The sequence below is a fragment of the Lissotriton helveticus genome, chromosome 2_1 (assembly GCF_964261635.1).
Source record: "Lissotriton helveticus chromosome 2_1, aLisHel1.1, whole genome shotgun sequence".
NCBI lineage: Eukaryota > Metazoa > Chordata > Amphibia > Caudata > Salamandridae > Lissotriton > Lissotriton helveticus.
In genome coordinates, this window is record NC_136059.1 from 1,935,546,315 (window position 1) to 1,935,566,845 (window position 20,531).

At 43.5% G+C, this 20,531-nt stretch overlaps 1 protein-coding gene across 2 annotated transcripts in view; it reads left to right on the forward strand.

Moving 5' to 3' along the window:
• INPP4B (inositol polyphosphate-4-phosphatase type II B) overlaps positions 1-20,531 on the forward strand; it is a 1,970,577-nt gene that overhangs the window by 1,774,867 nt on the left and 175,179 nt on the right. Inside the window, exons 17-18 of one of the 2 annotated variants that reach the window (XM_078676858.1) lie at positions 8,428-8,540; positions 11,010-11,164. In XM_078676858.1, the coding sequence (XP_078532984.1) occupies positions 8,428-8,540; positions 11,010-11,164 (268 nt within the window). Of the gene's footprint in view, positions 1-8,427; positions 8,541-11,009; positions 11,926-20,531 lie in introns of those variants that run through there. The other variant, XM_078676856.1, reaches the window with a different exon arrangement.

Below are 20,531 nucleotides of genomic sequence, written 5' to 3' on the forward strand. Positions count from 1 at the left end.
AACCCAGTGGGTCCTAAAGAAATTTTTCTCTCCCCCCTTTCATTCTGTGTATCTCAAGTATAAGGTAATGCAATTTGAGTCCTCAATACAAGATCTTATTCCTGGCAATATGAGCCGTGTTTCTTATCTTTTGACCGAGTGCCTGTACGCCTCATCAAGGTAAAATCAAATTAATTTGCACATGCGCAAATTGTTTTGTGAATTTTTTCAGGCGCACAAAATTTTCTTTTTTTTTCTAATGTGCTTTAGTAAAGACCGGCAGTACAGCAGTGTGAATTGAGTCCTTCCTCAATACTTCAAATATTTCTTTAAAATAAAGCCACACTTCTGTTCATGGAAATGATTCAGGATTTAAGGACCGATAAAAGAAAAGTACCATTGTAATATCTTCCAGTCTTGCCAGCACTAAATAAAAATCTCAAATAAATAAATAATCTTCTCTCAGTGCACACCGTGGAATTAAGTTTGCAATTGGCAAAAATAATGACGTGTCCACAGCTATTCACAGACGTTCTGTAGTGCCAGCTAAAGAAACACATACGGACCTATTGGTGTGTTTTTTTCTGTAAAATAATCACTCTACATCTACAAAGCATTGCTCAGTCAGAAGATAACACTTCTCAACTGTTCGAAACAACCTGTGGCCCTCACGTGACATTTCTGGTTGCAGATTTCAGTAGATATTAGCAATTGTCATCTGTTCAGTACTCATTCAAAAGTTAAGAGCATAGGGCCAAATTAATGAAAAGTACCATTTGCGATTCTCAGATAGCAATTTTTTGCGAATCGCTACTTGAGAATCGCAAAACCCTATGGATGTAGGATTTGCAAATAATTTTGCGAATCCTACATATTCCTTAATTGCGAATCGCAAATTTTGAATCGCAATTAAGGAATACCTCCCCATACATTCCTATGGGCCTAGAGGCCCATAGGAATGAATGGAAACACATTCTCAATTTGCGATTCCTAATTAGTGCATCGCAAATTGCGAATGTAATTTCAAGGGTGCCAGGGTGTCAAAAAGTCACCCTGTTACACCCCTGAAATGAGCATGGGTGCAGATGTGGCGCACATACATGCGTCACATGGCACTTTGAAAAATGCATAAAGTGCATTTTTCAAGGAAATCGCATTTGCGATTCCTTAAGTCCATATTGCACTTTTTCTGTGCTTCTTACATTGCATTTAAGGAAACGCAATTTACGATTCCTTAAATGCAATCGCAAAATAGGGAATTGCTAAATTTGCGATTCCTTATTTTGCGAGAGGTACTTTTGTGTCATACATATGGCCCTTAGACATTTGCGAGGTTCATTTTTTTTTTACTGAGAAAAAAAATTGCTAATGAGAGGACTTCTCCCCAGCCCTTTTTTCCAGCTAATAGTGCCTACAAGTAAATCAATCGATTTAAATTGATTCAGTACATTGCCCCCCAATCCAGCAAACCAGCAGTAATTAGATGACAAATTGTCAGTTTCCTTCAGCGGAATTGAGAAAATCTCCTCGAACCTGACGAGAAAATTGACTGAATGTAATCTTGAATACTAATAAAGAACTGATGATCGTCTTCACTTTCGGGAACGTTGTGCCTCCCTGACCACAGGGGCAGCTCTAGGCTCATGGCGGCCCTGGGCAGGGAGCGTAGGTAGGGGGCCCCGGAAGTGGGGGTCCGGGCGGGGCGGAGACCCCGGAGCTCAGGAAGGTGTTTTAAAAAAAGTCCAGAAAAGGCATTAGATGACCAGCCAATCAGGAACCAGCAGGAACGCAGGCGCGGAGGCCAGTGAAGGGTAGGGAGGTCAGGGTGTTTGGAAGTGGAACCGAGCTGGAGTCTGCCAAATCCCTGCCAGGGGCCGCCACGCAAATATGTATCAAGCCTCAGAGGATTAGTATATTAAGGATGTATATTGGAGTGGCGGCCCCTGGGGTTTGGCAGCCCTGTGCAGGTGCACAGCTTGCAAATGCCTAAGGCCGCCCCTGCTGACTATGCAAAGAATCGCTCATCTTACAACCAACCCTTGTGCAAAGGCAGAAGCATTGATGCACGGATGCTGCTGTAGTACCTGGTCCCTCACACCACTCTTCAACTAGTTTAATCCCAGTAATAGAGGCGGAATCTCCCACTTTACCTACTGAAGGAGCTGGTGAGCCCGTGTCGGTGCGCTGTACTACCACATACTCTCAAGAACAAACTGCATACCAACAACTGCCTAAGGCACAAGCCGCACAGCCTCACCCAGTCTGTCCTCATCAGTATGCTCTTAGTGATGGGGGTCATTATAATCTAAATTTCCTAGTGGAACGCTACGTATTCTGCCTTCTAAGGGAGATTATTTTCTATTCTTCTTGGTGGGAGTTCTGTAGAGTCGTCCATTTTTAGATCTTCAGTTTGTGCTTATGTGACTGTATTTTCTGTTTGTTTCCTCTCTGTGCGTGCTATATTGTCTGTTTTTGGTATGCATGCACATCCTATTATGTCCCATCCATGCTTAACCCCTTCGACGCTCATGACGAGCTGGGCTCGTCATGCAGTAGCCTCCTGCTACGCTGATGACGAGCCCAGCTCGTCATGTAAAGTGGTATCTGTAGAATCCCAGCACAGGAGAAAAATCCCCATAGCGTTCAAGGTGTTAAGGAGAGAAATTGTGTTAGCAAAAGACATTGTTGCATTTGTGCCTCGACATTGTGATTCAGGGAGAGATTGGTCTCACCCTCTTGTCGCTTTGCTGATCACACTTTAGGTGTTAAAGGGTAACCTGAATTTTTATTAAGTCTTCAGTGCCTCTTTTCAATTAATCATCTCTGAGTGTACCTTAAAAAATAAGCAGTTCACTGGTGCAATGGATAGTTCTGCACACAATTCCTCTATCCCTTGTCGTTTTGCTGTAGAATTTACAACATGACACACTAAATATTTAGGGTACATGGATGAGGGGTGTCATTGATAGACTAAGCTCTATCTATTAATGATCATCATTGAAGATATTTGTTTAACACACCATCTTTGGGATGTTACAGTGGTGAAAGAGGAGGGTCACATTTTGTTATTTCGATACCACACTAATGACCACAAACACCTCTGTGTGATAAGAATAGACTTAAAACAAAAAACGAGGTTTTCCTGTATGCAGGCATGCAACACTAACTCACAATATCCTCAGTCAGGGTAGAAACCTGAACGCAACTGTACTTAATCTGGACATTGATAAGCAGAGTTAGCTATTCGTTTGCACAGGATAACCCACTCAGGCTATTGAGCATAATTTACCCTGTAACATGTTTCCCACCAGAAAGGGATAATACTGGGATTCTTGTGCTAACTCCGTTTATTCTCCCCTCCCCAAATAACATTACCTCAGGTTACTGGCTATCAGAGTTCTAGAAAGTTGTGTTCCTTTTGGGTGTCTTGACCCCTTTTCCGAAGATATAAACCCCCAGGGTTTCTGCTCATACCAGAGTTCCAAGCCCTTTACTATGAAGTGTTTCAGGATCAGCCCAGATGTTTTGCAGAGAGAGGAAAGGGGCCTCAGGGTTACTCTGCCACTCCCACGACTGTTCTCCCACTGCTTTAGTGAGTGTGGATGCTCTTCCCCACCCTCTTCTTGCATCCTTGGGTGGTGCATGTTTCAGCTCTTGCCTTTCATAGGTTGCCATTTTTAAATCGATAGGAAGAAATAAGAAAATGTTCTTGGCCTAGCTGCTTTATTGGGGAACTCTGCCCATTGTCTCGTGGTGTTGACTGCTGACTGGCTCTTTTTAGGTCTCACCTACTCAGTGCGCAATCACTGCTTTGGAGTGACCTCTTGGAATCACTCTGGACTTTTTGGGAAACTCATGCATGTTCTGCACTGTTCCCAATAAGCACTCGTGCATGTACGCGTTTACCTTGCGGGAGCAAGCAACGGCGCCATCTGTTTGCAATTATTGCACTCGCGCTTTGGAAACAGATGGCGCCGCTGCTCGCTCCCGCAAGGTAAATGCTGGGCGAGTCTCGCCCCCGTCTGAAACCTTGTCCACAGATCTGCCTTCCAGGCTTCACTTACCCGGGTGACCAGTGGGCTGGCCATGAATGCCTGCACCAGCTCCTCCACATGTGTGTCCACAATGGTCCTCCACAGCAGGTCGGTCGTCAGCCAGTCACCATCCCGGAGGTAAGATTTGTCTCCGTGGGCTCAGCTGAGGCCCTGGCAGGCCCCGCGCACCTGTATTGAGGTCAGAGTCTTGCAGCTCAGTGACTAGAGAGAGGCCCAGTCTGGAAAAGGGTCGACAGCTTCTTGTCCCCTCAACAAGAGCCCAACTGATGCGAGCCGACTTTCGACTCCACCCTGGTGAGTCCAGCGCCTCGGCTGACAGAAATTTCTCTGAACACGACCTTTGCAGATCCACCTGCCAGACCCCTCGACTAGCGCTCCCCTCTGCCAGCTGTTTATGAGCAGGGCAGAGGGCATGCGGGCTGGTTCCGGACAGCGCAGGGTTACCTCTTCCTGCCCAGTCTTCGCAGCTTCTCGCTAAGAAGGCTGATTCACTTCCACCTTTCTGAGCACGCCCTGGTGTGACTAGGTCGCTGTCACTTGCACCTGTCACGAGCGCTTTCTTCCGCCGCAAAAAAGAGAAGTTGTTGCCCAAAACTTCAACCGCTATCTCTACCACTAACGGACACGAGCATGGGGGGGAGATGAGGGGCAACCTAGGACCGATTATGCCGGAGTAAAGAGGAACTGAAAGTTATACTTCAAATCTTAAGCCCCTAAGTAGGAACTCTGCGCTGACTGAAGGAGCCATTTCCTCTCAATATCCCCAGGGCAGAATTATGCGATCACCCATATCTGCAAGGGTCAACCCCCAGGGCCAGACTGACTACCGGGCGTTTTGAAATTCTGCCGAGCTGGGGGCTGATTTCGTTCATGGGACTTGCGTGTACTTCGAAATAATTAAAGCAAAACGAATTTTGTTCAGTACACGCAGGTCCCCATCAACAAAATCAGCCCCCAGCTCAGCAGCAATCCAAAACGCCCGGTAGCCAGTCCGGCCCTGTCAACCCCTTCATTTAACAAACGACCAAATGCTCTATTCCTGAGTTGAAGGAGCTTACCAATCACTAGTTTTTTTTGGACATAACCAAGTACTCTTGAGACAAGCATTTGCAATGCAATAGGTCTTGCAATTACGAGATTTTGAGCTATTGGCATTGTAAATAACAATGCCTTTAATTTATGTGTTTTAAAACCTGCAATAATAAAAGGCATTGTCATTTGCAATAGGGTCAAAGTTTCTAAAAAGCAAGACCTTTTCCATTGCAAATGCTTGTTTAATGTCTGCAACTGTGGGTGGGTTTGCTTTCTTTCTGAATCTCATATACAGCAAGTCAGTAGTGGTTTGCTGGCGCCCTCTTCCTTCCTTACTCGCCACCACCACTGCCACAGGACCCGGTAACGTATGGAACAGTTTCTTGAGCCACTGCATGGTGCGGATACGTACATGACCCAACCAGTTCAGTGTAAAGACCACATGTTAGGAACATCTGCACTCCGCTCTGCAAATATGTTATAGGAATGTGCAAAACTGCATAATTTTTTTATCCATGAAATTATGCAAAATATTATGGAAATCACGCGGAATGTTTAATAAATTATGTGAAATTCACTTTGGGATATCTCAAGATGAAAATTGAACATGAGGGCACACCTCACATTTAAAAAACACCAGCCTTATATCGGCAAATGAGCTGCTTGTAGAGAAAATGTCTCTCTCTTAGGCATTTTCTTCTAGAACCTGTCTCTCACAAGACAGTTTATATTCAAACCAGTCCTCTGCAGCAAACAATTCTGTGAAAAGTTGATCGGGTATAATTTCTTTCATTTGTCCTAGTTTGGCTACCACAAAATTGTGCACATTATGGAAACCACGCAAGAGTAGTTGAAACTATTTGCCTTAGCCCAGTGTATACTGCTGGTCAAGTCTAGCTGGGTTTATGAGACTCCTGAGGTAATTTTGTGTGGAATCCAGGAGACACGACCACAAGATTTGTAATGTGTGAAACTCTTACAACCCTACAAAACAACAATATCTTTACACATATTCACAGCTATCTCTCCCTGTGGAAATTATTTCAATAATCATTCCTATGTGGATGTTGTTCCTAACTGTCGATTTCAATGAACGGCTTTAGAAATACATTCCAAGTAAAATGGACTCTGTGCAAAGTGAATCCCTCTTCATTTTAAGACAACAGAGCCTCAATGTCTGGAAGATCAATCTTTTGCATATCATTAACTTCATGATTTCTTGATAGTGGCCTATTTTTCATACTCCTCCCTCAGCCCCCTCCCTGCATTCCATAGACTCATGGAATCCTGGACTTCAACTGGAATATGGTTAATTCAGGGTATATATCTTATCTCTTTACAGCCCACGAAGGGCTTGATCGGGGGATCCTCTCTCTTTCTAGAAGGGAAGGAATGCCAAAACCAGTGCTTAATTTGAGCCAGTGGTTTCTGGTGCTCGGCACCGGCACTTCATTGTCAACACTGCAGAGTCTGCCCATTAGTGGCGCTGTTGTGCAATTTAGAGATGAACGCAACAACAGTTGTTTATTAATTTAATATGCGTTAAAAATATTAATATCTGCTGCCAAAGCCATTCTTATAGTTTTCGGGGCCTGGATCAGTCAGGAATGTCACATCTGTATGAGTGTGATGGTTAGTAGTTGTGTTGTTACTGTAGTTGGCAGCGCTGGCAGTGACAATGGACAGTGCAGGTGGAAGTGGCCTTCTGATGAGGGCCCTGGCACTTTTTTTTTAAACAAATTAAGTACTGAACAAAGCAATTTTGAATTCTAGAGCTGTAAATGAGGGAATCTCCTGCATTGTTCTACCCCTTGGTAAACGTCTAGCAGGAACTTTCCTCAGTTCTGCTGCCCTTCTCTCGAGTGACAACTTCCCACTGTCTGTGGTGCACGTGCAAGCAGAATACCATTGATCCTTCTGTCTGCAGCCAATCAAAATAGCCATGCTACATACAATGCACAAACTTTCAAGATATACCCAGTCACTACATACTACCTTCCAACGACAGCTTTGTAATCCCCCCTGTATATTCCGTACTATTCTCATGTGTAAAGAGCAGGATCTATACTATGTACAGTGGTCTAACCTGTATTACAACTGTCTTATACTATGTATAGTGGCCTATCCTGTGTGAAAACTGTCTTATACTATGTACAGTGGCCTAACCTATATGTCAACTGTTGTATACTATGTACAGTGGCCTAACCTGTATGACAACTGTCTTATATCGTGTGCAGTGGCCTAACATGTATGACAAATGTCTTATACCGTGTACTGTGGCCTACCCTGTATGACAACTGTCTTATACCATGTACAGTGGCCTAACCTGTATGACAACTGTCTTATACCATGTACAAAGTGGTACAAAATGGGGTGGTGATGGACGGAGCATCTGAACCAATCAAACACTCGTCTTCAGCCAGGCTTGCTTGAATCCAGTGGCAAAGTGAACAAGGGACTCACGTCTGAGCATACCCTGCCAACTTATGGCGAACAAAGTGGTACAAAAGGGGGTGGGTGCCACTGGATTCAAGCAAGCCTGGCAGAAGACGGCTGAAATGCTAGAAACCGGTCCTAGGAAAGCTTGTTTCTGGTCCAGGCAAGGCATGGCTTAGCAGTTCGGGCTGGACTGTTCCCATGAGGCACAGATTCAGACTGATTTGCATTTGGCCATGTCTGAACTGGGGTGGCAGAGTGGGCTAAAGAACGGTGATGGATTAAACGCAGATCTGTTGACTGGGTGTGAGTGTTTGATTGGTTCAGATGCTCCGCCCATCACCACCCCCTTTTGTACCGCTTTATACCATGTACAGTCATGTACAGTGGCCTATCATGTATGACAACTGTCTTATACTATGCACAGTAGCATATCCTGTATGACAACTGTCTTACAATGCAGTTCCTTAATAATAGTGAAATGAGTGCTCCATTAGTAGGCATTTTCTGTATGCATCCATTATGCAGACGTCAGAGCTATTGGCGTTGTCAGTGCCTGTTCTAAATATAACATTGTGCTAGCAGTGAATGATTGCATTCCATGGTGAGCCTTATGCTTGAATGGGTCGCTTGAGTCAAGACAAGCCTCGTGAATTCACCTAATGACGGTGAACCCGTTTACCTTTGCTGCGTGCGTGAGAGAGAAAATGTTAGAACAATAAAATCTAACTGACAGGTGGCATTATCAAGAGTGGATCAAAAACGATGAAATGCACGTACAAACATCTAATTATCGCCTCTCGGGTGTTACTTTCCCGAATGCCTTAACCTTTAATGTAAACTCTCGTGAAACAAACTGTACAGCGGCAGGAATCTTTATGCAGAGCACACAGCATCCATAATTGTTAACATTTACTCCTTCCAGGCCTACCACATTTTCAAGAGAAGAGCGATTTGAAGGAACTTTTGGAAAACCTGCATCAAAACATCCACGCCAAAAAGAGGAAGAATGTAGAAGTCATGTGGCAGGCTGCTACAGTAAGTTGTTCTTGAATGCTGCTACAGTAAGTTCTTCTTGAATGCTGCTACAGTAAGTCATTCTTGAGTGCTCAAACGAGCTATTAAAATCGCACGCTGGTGTGTGTGGAGCCCATCTCATCTTTAAAGATGTATAACCACTGGCTAATTATTTAATTCGTTAATTTCTGTAATTTTTCGCACCTGACAGTTTAGGCAGTGCCAAATTATCAGCTATCTCCATTGTATCTTTTAATACTTTTGAGTTTTAATATGGATCACTGTTTTTATTTTTGTCAAAATAAGCCCAATTATGCAGAACCTGCTGTAGAGAGGCAATGCTCGGTTTGCTACAGGTGTGCCTGGGACAAGGTTAAGTCATCAATTTGAGTTACTTCTTGAAAATACTTATCTACAATGCTGCTTTCAGCTGGGGTCGTTTGATGAAACACCACAGTAACTTATGTTACTACAGGACTACGTACTCTATTAGTGAAATGCCAGTGTACTGCAAGCATACCTTACACCCTTGTCTGGGTAGGTCACATCACCTAATTGGGTTTATCATGAGCCTTCAATACTTATTAATGCAGTTTCGGTCGGATGGAAGAAGCAGGTGCAAATCAATTTTATTCAAGTACATAAAACCCTTCCATCTATTTTCCAGATTCCCACAATGGTGAATTTTGAGCAAGGAATGAAGTGGTCTTGTTCCTAATTAGGGCGTGTGACATATTTTATTGTAGCTACTTCTGTAGCCTATATTTTTACATGCCTTAACAGTTAAAAACGGAGGTGAATTGTGTATCTTGGGTGAAATTTACCGTTTCTTATCCAAAAATCTGATTCTTTTTTATTTTAGCACTGAGGCCTGGCTTTCAGTGTGACAAGTTTGCTTCTCAATCCATTTTCTAGGGTTTTTCTCCACCCCTCCTCCCACCGGCCCCTGTGACTAGCAAAAGCCTTGCAGAAGCACACATGGGGTGTATGTCTTTTACACACCTGGATAGAACTGACCCAACATTTCAAATATGCCACTTAATAAATATTGTTACTGCAGTTTAGGAAAAGTGACCTGCAGTGAGGAGCTGTTATGCAGTCTCTCATTGTCCAGAGGTCCAACCTGCCCGGTTACAAGGTCCACAAAAATGCAAAAAGCCTTTAGGTGCTCATGCAAAATGTTTCTTACAGGGCAACTCTTCCTTTTTCCTATTCATATAGCAAGAACAGAGCCCGGAAGTAAAACTGCTGATATCATACTGAACAGTTGGGTTAAGCACTTGATGCAGGATCCCCAAGAGAGTGTCCAAAAATATTTGTGTAAAAGGGTCTTATTGAGAATATGGATTGTTTGCGTGGTTTAGGGAAGCTGAGTGGAAAGGTAGTGTGCCATTCATTGGTTAATATATCACTGTTCGAGAAAATTGACATAGTGTACAGTAAAATGTGGCAATTGGGCCCAACTTCCTATTTACAGCCCACAATCTCTCCTCATTGCTCAATTTACACCCACCCCTGACCTACTGCAAGCTCCACAATAGGGCTTTGCTGTGTTCTCTGAAATCGTACCTTCTACGTATCGACATCTATGTGCTTCTATGCCTGATAGCTTCACTTTAACTTTAGTATATAATAGTTCTGCATTCTTTTTTAACTTGCTTCCTTAGTTTTCCAAGTTTTTAGTGTTTTAGGAATTCAAATCGGAAACACGTAGGTTACACTGGGATTTCTTATGCTCTTGTCTTGACGCACTGAACTTTCTTGGTCAACAGGGTGGCATAGATGGCTCAGACAGGGAGAGTAAAACTGTGCAGTGACCCTTCACTTGGCCCAGCATGGCTACGCGTCATTTCAAAGCAGAATACCAAGGGTGATATTTTGCCACATCGCACACGGTGGGAGGAAGACAAACTTAATTTGTGCAGTGCATCATAAAAGATACCTTAGATAGGTTGCACTTTATTATTCAAGGGTGACTTAAAAAATCTGACTTTTTGAAAAGGCGATTAGTGGTGTCTTTCATTTCTGTAAGTTTCAGGCGAATACCTCGAACTCTGGGTCAAGAATTCCTCAGGGGTGAGTGCACAGAAGAAGCCCATTTATACAAATGATGCAGAGCGCGGGCTTTCATTGGCTCCTACTTTTCACTGTCAGTGCTACACTTTGTTAGTATGTCAAAGGCCCTCTATCAAGTGTCTCCAGGAAAAGCCAAAGAGCTTCCCTCTCATTAGAAATCCAGGGGGCAGATCAATGCAATGGTAAGTGGACTGTCCCAATGCGAGGAATGACCTAATATGAGAAGGGTGACCCTGCAAGCAGAAATGCGCGTTCCACCGGTGTCCTTACAAGCAGAGGCTGCTAAATTACCAGTCGCTAATTGAGATTTTCCACAGAATTGCTGCATTTGCAGCCAAGGGGATTGCAGTTTGGCTCACGGTGGGCACTGACTCCTTCCGTTAATGAGGTTATTGATTTCTTTTTGTACTGCAGATTTGTCGCAAAATGAACGGAATTCGTTTCACCTGCTGTAAAAGTGCCAAGGACAGAACGTCCATGTCGGTGACGCTGGAACAGTGCTCCATCTTGAGGGACGAGCACGAGCTGCACAGGGACTACTTCATCCGCGCCCTCGACTGCATGCGGAGGTAGGCCGCGCCCCTTCTGGGCACTTGTATATAGGTTTGCTTTGTCGATAAACAGGCGTACAACCATCAATACGTTCCATTGGTGCCTGTGCTTATACAAGTGAATCTGAGAAGACTGACACCAAATAATTTCCCATTTTATTGTATTGAATGCAAGTGACACAAGTGAAGGCCATGCCACAGAGTAAATCTACATATTATGTTTAATAAAATGTGAGTTATTTTCGTTTCCAACCCTCATGCCAGAAAAATTTGTTTATGGCCCACCGATTTGCATTCACCCAGAAAAAATATCTACTTATGTTTGCTCCTGAAGTTGGAATTATCAAGACACAATTCAGTGAGCTTTTTTGTTCAGAATGCTTATTCAGCGAGTACAACTTCATTGGCTGCTAATTTCTCTTTGCAAGAGCATCTGTCTGGGGAAAAGAGACAAAGATGTTCATGAGCAGCCTAATCTTCATGCACCCTCCACCTTTTCTGGGAATATCTTTGGTATGCCCAGCGCATACTTCTAGTACCTTGCATACTACATCCTTTGCCATGCCTTGTAGGTATTGGTCGGAGAACCAACTAGACATGGTCAGCTGCTGTCGTCCGCAGTTGCCGGGCACAAATGTTGTCATCCATAAATTGCCCTGAGCCCAGCACCTGGCCTTAGTTCCTCCTGAGCACAGAATTGTGGTTGTGTCTAGCAGGTACAAGGTAGAAGATGCTCTGGGGTTCCTTGTGTTTTCCCGTTCGAAGAAGACCTGCCCCCCCTAGATTAGACTAGATTGCTCATGGACTGGAACAGGACCAAGGGGCTTATTTATATAATGGCAAATGGCCTGTTATTCCTCCAGGGGGACAAAGTAAATTACTCCATCCCTCTGGTGGAGGGACTTCCCACCAAACTCATAAATTATGGCCCATCGAATGGCTATTTATAAAACATTGACAGAAACTGCAGTCACTGCGGTTTCCTGTAAATGCATATCGCTGTTTGGTGCAAGGTTGCGTCAGCATGAGGAGCTGACGTAACCCTTCACCAAAAAGTTTGTTTTTTTATTTTGAAAAAGAAAATCCCACAACGGGATTTTCTTTTTCAAAATAAAAAAAATTGTCCCCTCACCATGGAAGTCATTTCCCATGGCAGGGGAGCATTATTTGCATTTTACTGTCCCTCACTGCCAATGTTACCTAGCTGTGACGGACATAAAAAAAAATTGCTACATGTCCACCCATCAAAATTAGTCAAGTGGCCATGTAGCCATTTCTCCGACGGCCCTTACTCAGTGAGGCCGTCAAAGAGGTTGTGCTATGTCACTGGCTTAGCCATTATGTTAGTGGTGTGTATACTCCATCGGTGTCTATACTCTGTCACGGAGTATACAGATCTCCAACATATAAATCAGTCCCAAATCTAATTTGCATAAGGTGGTCCCTGTCTGCAGTGTGATAGTGAGCTGGAATGTGTCCTGAGCAGTTTCCAGCGCCTGAGACTTTTGCAAGCATTTAACCTATCAAAATTGTGCTTTAACTAGGCAGCTGCATGCCTTTCAACCATGTGAGGTGGCCAGTGCTGCTGCACCTCTATTAACTGCACATGGAGCAGCAGCTTCTGCTTTCTCAGCTATCAGGAATTCCCTAATGGGATTTCATTAAATGCACAACAATGGGAACTCTGCAATGCCCACCACACTTTACAAATCTACATAACATGTTTCTAGCTCATATCTAGGTGGGCATATTTTGTTGTTGGAATGTTTCATGCAGAATAATCACACAGAGTAAAAGCTATAAGCCATCTAAGAATGTTGTTTCTATGAGCGTACGTAGAACAATTATGTAGAGGCAAGTACCATGCATCTGGTACCGGTGCTTAATTTGCCCGGGCTCTCGTCAGAAGGCCCCTGCAGCTGGTACCACACAGTGCCCCTGCCATGCTGCCAGGTATAGTAACAACACAACTATTAACACTCACACTCCTGCAATTGTGACAATTCAGACTATTTCAGGTCCCCAAAGTTAGAAAAATGGCTTGGGCGGGAGGTAATATTAATTGTTAATGTATACTGAGTCAATAATTAACTGTTGTTGTGGTCGTCTCTAAATTAGCCAGACAGCACCACTTTAGGCAGACTGTAACAGTTCCGGTGCTGACAATTAAATTGGTGGTGCTGAGTACCGGAAACCACAGTTGCAAATTAAGCACTAGCTGGTACCAATCAGTTTTCAGTTAAGAGTTATATGGTGGAGCTGACGAACACATTGCATATTATTCACATATTGCTGTTTTCTCTGAAGGAAAAAAAATGTCCACCCCTCTGGTAGCGGCCTAAACTGTCTTTGGGCTCATGCATGCTCATCCACTACTACCCCACACACATGAACAACAGATGTCTCAAAAATCCACTAATCTCAACAAATGACAGACAAAGCAAAATGGTGGGATGAATAGCTAAACACATTCCATGGCCATTCATACTTTTTGAAGTCTGTTGACATCGCCGAATTTCAGATAGTCTCATCACAGTCCCCAAAGTATAGATATAGATTTTGAATGTAAAATTTCTGAAAAAAATGGTGGTGTCCTTGTTTAAAAAACGGAAACATTAACTTCTTTGAAGACACTGGACGATAATATTAACTGTCTGAGACTGAGCGATTTGTGTACCTCCTGGTTAGACACTGGCTCCTTGATCCCACCATGAAAGATGCAGCATCCTGTTAATTGATACAATTTTAGAAATGGATTAAAGATATGCACAACAATAAACACTTTGGGGCACATTAGGATGGCATCCTCGTGGAAAACGGGACCGCCCGCGATCAGAGCGGCGGTCCCGCCATGCACATTATGATGCGCCCGCCACACTGGCGGGCGCATCATGCATTTGTAACATTGCGGCGGGCGGTGTTTACACCAGCACCCGCCGCAATGTTAAAAATGCATGTTATGCATTTGCATACACAAAGCGGCAGGCACCAGTCTATGTGTATGCAGATGCAAGGGGGTACCTCAGGTACCCCCTATGTGCACCCCCCACCTCGCCTTCACCATGGGGCCCTGCAACGGGCACCCAAAGTAAAGACGCATTCTTCTCCACGGCCGTTGCCGCCGTGGAAAAGCATCGGACCGCCCTCATCGTAATATGGTTGGCGGTGTCACACAGACACCGCCACCATTGAAAAGCACTTTCACCGCCGGTCGCAAAGTCGACAGGCAGAAATGCGGCGGACAGACTTTCCGTCCGCCGTGGACCCCCAGCCATCATAATGTGGTGGGGAGTCATTTTGTTGAGGATAGTGGGCGAATTGCCCCCGCCCGGCTGGCGTTAGCTACCGCAGGCCCGGCGGGGGCAATCCGCCCGCCATCCTAATGGGCCCCATAATCTCCAACATCTATAGACAACAGACAGACTCCCAGCCTACAATAAAAACACCAGCACAGAAAATGTGGGAAAAGAACTAGGCAGATCCATAGCAGACAGTGAATGGGACAAACTACACGACTGGGCACGCATATCGGCCAAATATAAGAACTCCAGCTTAACTCCCTCCATTAGTGAGACAGAACAGCACAGAATGGGATCATCGCTATGACGGACTATGCTGAAGAAGATGGGGTGCACCAGGCAAATTGACACACACTCTGGCTATGCCCTAACCGCAACGGATATTGGGATAGGGTATTGCAAGAACTGAAGGGGGTATTCGACACACTTATAGGGAGAGAACCGGGTACCGTGTTGATGAATATCTCACACCCAGGAAATCATTCAAATAGATCAGGGTTCTCCAAAGTCGGTCCTGGTGGGCCTCATCCATGTCTGATTGTTAGCACATCCCTATTTAGATAAATGTAGTTATCTTAAAAATCTGGCCTGGATCCAGCTCTCCAGGAACGACTTTGCATAACCCTGAAATAGATCACAGCAAATCAGACAACTCCTAGTAGCTCTAACGGTTCCCGCACAGGTTAATCTAGTGCAGTGAAGCACGCATTCCAGGGTGCCAGTGATCCATAACATCACAGTAAAACTCTTGATATCTGTGCCAGTGAGGGAGGAATACAATGTCTGTCAATCCACTCTCGATCACCCCACGGCACTTAGCCCCTCATAGACAATAGCACACTTCATTTCACGCATACATTCTAACATTGTGCTTTTTGCAGGCGATGCGGGGGGGGGGAGGGTTTGGAGGAGTTTTGGGGGAGGGAGAGTTATGCTCTGTTGCTACAGCTATTGGCAGCTGCTAGCTGACTAACAGTTATAGGAGATGGCATTTGTTATTAAAACCTAATAAACAGATTTGATACTAAAATTACAGAAACTGCTGAATAGATATACCACACGTTGCTTCATTTTTGATGTAGCTTATCCTAAACTCCTTTTGGAAGTTAGAATCACGAAATTGCATTTTGCCAGTCCCCTACAACTTTTCTTTTGATTAAACAATGTTCACAAAATGTGCACGTACTGAACAAAACTCAATAACAGTGATTTTTTTAAGAGCAGCGCAATTTTTCAGGCAAACCCGCGAAAGTATCAATCAAAACTAAAGGAAGTGCATGAGGAATCAAGCTTTGCCAATCACAACTATGAATGCTTATTTGGAAATCGCGACTTGCATGTATGAATACGCGGCCTCAAATACATACGCCATTTGTGAATGTGTATTTTAGTATTGCAGTTCTTTAATGACAGTTTCAGCTTGAGGACTACGATTTAATAACATAATTAAACATTTTAAAACACCTGAATTGGTAGGAAAACATTTGGACATTAATCTGTGCATTTAAAAAACAAGTAAAAATAGGACCTCTTGGTCAGTCTTTTTAGCTGTGTGTAGAGTCAAATGTTGAACATTTTATCAAAGAAAATTCTCAGAGCCTAAGAAGTAATAGTCACCCCGGTCACATACTTTTCCATTATGACGAGGAAAATGGCCCCCCTCATGAGGACAGCGATGTCAACATTATGGAAACTTCCAACAGTGTGTACTTCACCTGCAATCTCTTGCATAGTTTTACCTTAGCAGAAGGGACGAACAAACCTAATGCGCAGGTTGCCATCTGTGAAATATGCAAGTTGCACATTTCCTGCAACGGGCTGGTCGGGGCGCAGAGCCCTGTTTGTGGGGCCAGCTTCAAATAGGATGCAGAGAGCATAGAAAGTTAATCAATTTAATAGGGGGTAATGAGTGAGATGCCACCAGATACTCTCTGTGCGTCTCAGTCAGTTTGGAGGGATAGACAGGGCAGATTTTTTATTCTTTGGGTTGAAGTTGTGATAAGCCAGAAAAAGAAGCAAAATCAGAGCCTTGGAGATGGGAGTTGCTTTGAGAGCTTTGCTTTTCTTGTCCTCCAAGTAGAAACAAGATGATCTATATGTCAAGAATAAACTCTACTCATTGTTGTGGGATGTGACTACTGAGCTAAGCTGATCATTTAACTCTTTCATGGCCCTAGCTGCCGAAGATCATAGACAACTGTCAGATGGCTGCTTTTGCAATCAGATCATCAGAACTGATGAACAAGGAAGTCTACCAATATTATGGTTGGAGGCTTGGATCGTGTTAATCCAAATTAAACCTAGCGCCTGGAACGCTTGTGAAAGGCGCATAACGTTTTCTTACCTGAAAGAACGTGGATAGGAGGGAAGTGACAAGTGAGATGGTAGTTGATTGGTGAAACTGAATCAGGGCGGAAAGCTTGAGCACGGGATGATTTTCAGTCTCTTTCAATCAGGACAGTCGCCGCTTGAGAATAGAAAACCTTGATATCTACCGTGACCAGGACAAGCAGGCAGGAACTTCTTTGTAATCCGCATGTATATGGAGTGGCCATTAATGCAGCGCCTAGTTTGTGCAAGTTTTGGGGACCAGCACTAATTTGAGGTAACAGGACTGATTTTCATACTGTCTTTGGCTCAGAGCAGGTGAGAGAAAGGCGCCCAATGTAGATACAGATCTACAGTAGTTGCACAATTAAGGGTGTCATTCCAGCAATCGGAAACGGTCTTTTGTTTTAATGTTCAGGAACTTTTTGTTGGAATAAAAGTCTAAGAAACAATTGAAACCAGACAGGCAAGCATCGTCTGTGACCATTTTAAATTGCTTTGGGGGTCAGTTCTTATTAGCTCCTGTTGCCATCGATAAAAGAATAACAAAGCAAGTTTTGGCTGCTGTTGACTGATGCTAATAGTTAATTTAAACCCCCTGGGCCCATAAAATTGAGGGCTAGAGAACACAGGTACAATCCTAACAGAAGAAATCCAATCAAGGGCTTGTAATTAAAAACTGTCAAATGCTTTTTTACGTGCTGCTCCCTTTGCCGACAGGAAAAAAAGATACGAGACGTACATACTCAAGTGCAAGCAAATGGCACAGCGATATTGTCAAGTTCTCAGCGCGATTTAAGCACGCCTTTGTTTGCAGTATTGTTTTCATTTAAGGGTCTCATGATTGGACGCATGGTCACTGCTAAGTGTGTTTAATTAGCTTTACATAAAATAATATATATTCGTCATCACATCATATGTTAGTTGAGGTTTGAGTGTATTTTGGATACAGGCAGGAATAGCAGGTCATTTGTACCGAAACCCGCGCACTGTCAGTCAGTTCACACCCCTGATGAGATGGACTTCACTAGTCCTGTCCTTAATGTCACTGCTCTTGTTTTCCTTGGTAATCAACCGGCAGTGCCTTCGTGGTGCTGGTTTTCCTTTTGCATTAGTTTTTAGCATAAATGTCTTTTTAGCTTTGCATTTTGGTTCATTTAAATATTGTACATTGTGGTTACATAAGCATCCATATAAACCGAAGAAAGAAAGGCACCAGGCCCATCAGTCTGCCAATGTCGAAACCATCTAAGACCTAAATAATGTACTCAGTCCCTTACTTGACCTCAAAACTGATTGCAGGGTTTGAGTTCAACCTTTTACTGCCACTACGTTTTAAAAAAATTACCTTTTAACAGTGACCCAGACTGCACCTTGTACAATCTGGTCGTTTAAATTGCAGCCTATAATTGAATCAGAAATAATGCATGAAAGGTGCTTCTAAAGCTAAGACTCACCAAAGTTCCAGGTTACATTGCAACATAATTTCGACAACCTTCTGAATCATTTAAAGCAGGGTATTAAAGGTTATGGGTGCAACCATCAATGACACTGCATGAAGACACACAGCCAAGTGTGACATGAAAAGTAGGGTGCTTTACAAGACAGAGATATTGCCTCTCCCTTTCATTCCCTCCAAAACCAGAGCTCTTGGTGGGAGAGATAGAGGAAAGGCAGTGCAAAGACTATGGTTAGGGGATTGCGCATTTGGGACCGTCCTAGATCAGTGCTTGCAGCCTCTGCCTCTCTCCTTTCTCTGGGGCTCGCATTCCAAAACATCTGGCTGGGTGCACCTTGTTGCTTAGCCGGCATTTGGCTTTACTTAGTTGATTGAAAGTTTGTCAGACTCTACCACCAGCCAAAGTAACATGCCTAGCTACTGAATATTTGCATTAGGTTTTAATTGCAAATATTCTCACCCTGTGTGCTCTATTGAACGCCCATGTCATAACCAGACGAATGTATGATGGAATTCCGTGTGCATTTTTCACGCCGTAAGAACTCTGCCATTTGAACAAATGCGTCTTTAACACACATTTGTTCGGCACGCAAGTCATTTTAAGGCTTGCCTTAGGGATGCGGTGAATTTCGGAACAGTTTAATTTACTATTCCAACTCCAGTCTGCGCAACAGTGGTTAAGGTGTTGGACTTTAATTCCAACATAATTTCACCATTGAGCCCCCGTAAAGCAAGTCCTTGTAACGACTTGCGTGCAGAACGATTGCGTGCTAAAGACGCATTTGTTCTGTTGCCAGCGCTGTGAAGGCACAGCTTGAATCCAGCTTCGTCCTGAAGGACGTTTCCCTAATCAGACTATTCTCTTCTTTAGGCTACTTGAAAAAGTTATTTCATTGTGGTCTTTTCCCTTAGGGGAAATGTAATCCTATGTTGTACAACTTCGTTTCTATTCCATTTATTAAGTATTTTATTTCTTATTTACTACTGGGAATTTTCAGACTACCTTGAGTTTTTAAGGGCAGAGAGCACAAAGCGAATGACCCCAAAATATTTCAACTTATCTTCATTCCTCCCTATATCAGTCCAGCATTTGAAGGGGACCTGCTTAAACTGATATAAGCGCTAGTAATTGTAGTCTAAATAAGGCAATTATAAAACAAAAACATACAGCATGTGTTGCCTAAACGTTAAGCATTCAGTAGGTTAAACTCATATTCTGCATAATTGAGACATTCAGTACTCAGTTTATAATTCTAGTCAAGCCACTTTGCTCAATTCAACAGCGCTCCCCAACCAGACTCCTTCACAGATTCTTTACAAGATAATTATAGGATATCATGTGTTAGGTCCTGTAGTAGAATTAATAATTGCTTATGGCCCGCAGCAGGGACATGCATCAAAATAATTGTCTAAATCTCATTAATTGCTGCGAAGGCTGATTCAGCAGAGACTTGTACTTAAGATCAGCGGGGGAGCAGATCTTGTTTTCAGCCGCCAAGCTGTCATCGTAGCTTGAAAAATTGTATGTTCAGTATTTCCGAAAATTCCATTGGATTGTGTTTTAAGCAATGGCAACATGGCCAATGTATTGTTTTCAGACACATGCTTCCTGGGAGGAGCGAGCCTTCCTTTAGTAGATCTCCGAAGAGTTTTAAATTGATCATATTGAGGTTCACAGAAAGCTGTATTGTGCCCAGGCATTATTTTTTTGAGCAGTGGCTGATGTTCTTGAGGTATACATTCACACAGTGTGCAAACACCAACTTGCGCCTTGCAAGTCCAAAGGTATCTCATTGGTATATGCAGATGGTACTTATAACTTATCGCTTGTCTGAAGCGGATACAGTGGGTACCAATTGATCAGGTAATAGTTCCTTCCAATGCTGTAAAACCACAGAAAATGAGCTTAACTGCTGCACAAATAATAAATAAATAAAACAAGATCGAAACGAAAAAAGTCAATTAGCAGAACTGGAAATATTCAGTTTTAACTATTCTAGTAAAAATAGTGCCAAGAGTCAGAAAGCGCCAACTGTGGATATCTGGTTTTATAGGACCGTGACAAAGTCACAAGTTCAGACCGACCATGATGGCGTGTGGGCCAGCTACAGGTACTTACTGAGGCCTGCTGAAAAAAATCCTTCAATCCTGGGTTGTGGAGCATTGCTAGGATTCTTGTCCCAGATGCATCGCACAGCAGGAGCAAAGCATTGGTTCCGAGTTCTGGTGAGGTTGGTGCGAGGTCCTGCTGTGTCATAAATAAAGTCCCGTTGACGAGGGCTTTCAATCCAAAGTCCAA